Source organism: Sinocyclocheilus rhinocerous, unplaced genomic scaffold (genome assembly GCF_001515625.1).
Source record: "Sinocyclocheilus rhinocerous isolate Xijiao unplaced genomic scaffold, SAMN03320098_v1.1 scaffold558, whole genome shotgun sequence".
In the NCBI taxonomy this organism is placed as follows: Eukaryota; Metazoa; Chordata; class Actinopteri; order Cypriniformes; family Cyprinidae; genus Sinocyclocheilus; species Sinocyclocheilus rhinocerous.
The window spans coordinates 880,591-882,001 of NW_015634502.1; the positions used below are offsets into that span (position 1 = coordinate 880,591).

A 1,411-nucleotide genomic window follows, 5' to 3' on the forward strand; every position below is an offset into this window, starting at 1 on the left:
GTACTGCAGTCCCCCCCCCCCTTCATTTTCTTGTTTGTCGTATTCAAAATGAATTAATTAAAATCTAGCACAGCTTTAATTCACTCATTGTTTACTCAAACACAGATCTCTAATATGTATGATGTAGGAGGAGCTGCAACACAATGGCTGACTTTAAATAAAACCAATACTCAGAAAACTGCTTAATCCGATCAATCCCAGGTGTAGTAGATTTGGCCACTGTGTATGGGAGAATTATGGGTAGTCCCTGGAAAGGTTTTGTCGAGTTTACCTTGCCGGCGTCGCCACCTGCAGCGTTCGTTAGCGCTGACCTGCACAGCACCTCGCCCGTCGGGCTCAGCCTGTCACCCTACGGCCGATCTGTAAGTGCCCTGCCATCTGCTCTCCACCCCACTGTCCCCCACTCTCCCGAACTCGTTCATTAAACACCCACCGTCGCCCCTCTCTGCGCTGTTCCTATACTCCATCATCCTGATCACCAGGCTTAGAGGCTGGCCTCGATCACTTGCCGTAGAGACGAGCAGCAACGAGAGGTGGAGCCGCAAGAGCAATGATGTTTCCACTTAGACAAATATAGTAGCTGAGTGTAGATTTGTTTATTCAGTCGGCTGCTGTTGAACCATGTATGATTGGCAGAAAATGGATATTAGGCTTTTTTGTCTGACACAGAGTGAATCAAAGTGTTTATGGGTGTGTAAAGGCCTGTATTTGTTTTGATGTTATGGCCCAGTGGTCGAGGCTGGTCAGAGTCTGTGTCATCTAACCATTACTGTTATCGTGTAGTCTAGTAGTGCCATTCCCAGTCGCTTCATCAAACTAACACATTTTCCTTGAGCATGTCTCCTAGCACGGGTGGGGAATTAGTTAAAGGGATAGTTCACCCAAAAATAAGTGTCATTTATTTTTCTGACCTTCTGTGGAACAAAGATAATTTGAAGTTTGTTTTTTTTTTTGTCCATAAATTGTCGTCTTTTGTGTTCCTCAAAAGAAAGTCAATCATATGGTTTGGAATGACAATTAGGGTGAGTAAACAAAGACAACTTTCATTTTTGAGTGAACTATGCTTTAAAGGTATCATTCACCCGAAAATGAAAATTCTGTCATTAATTACTCACCCTCATGTCGTTTCAAACCCGTAAGACCTTCGTTCATCTTCGGAACACAAATTAAGATATTTTTGATGGAATCTGAGAGCTGTCTGACCCTGCATAGACAGCAATACAACTGAAATGTTCCCAAGTCCAGAAACATAGCAAGGAGATCTGTAAAATAATCCATGTAACAGTGGTTCATTCGCAATTATATGAAGCTACGAGAATACTTTGTGCGCAAAAGAAAAAAAAAACGACTTTATTCAACAATTCGTCTCCTCCGCATCACCCTGGTGCCATTTTGGAGAATATCCGCTGGA

The 1,411-nt window shown here is 42.9% G+C and overlaps 1 protein-coding gene across 3 annotated transcripts in view; it reads left to right on the forward strand.

Annotated features, from left to right (window-relative positions):
- Positions 1-1,411, forward strand: part of LOC107745769 (cold shock domain-containing protein E1-like) — a 13,258-nt gene that overhangs the window by 1,285 nt on the left and 10,562 nt on the right. The window contains exon 1 of one of the 3 annotated variants that reach the window (XM_016559746.1): positions 120-362. The exons of 1 other annotated variant lie outside the window; for it this stretch is intronic. In XM_016559746.1, the coding sequence (XP_016415232.1) occupies positions 237-362 (126 nt within the window). In that variant the 5' untranslated portion in view covers positions 120-236. Of the gene's footprint in view, positions 1-119; positions 363-1,411 lie in introns of those variants that run through there. One more of the 3 variants, XM_016559747.1, reaches the window with a different exon arrangement.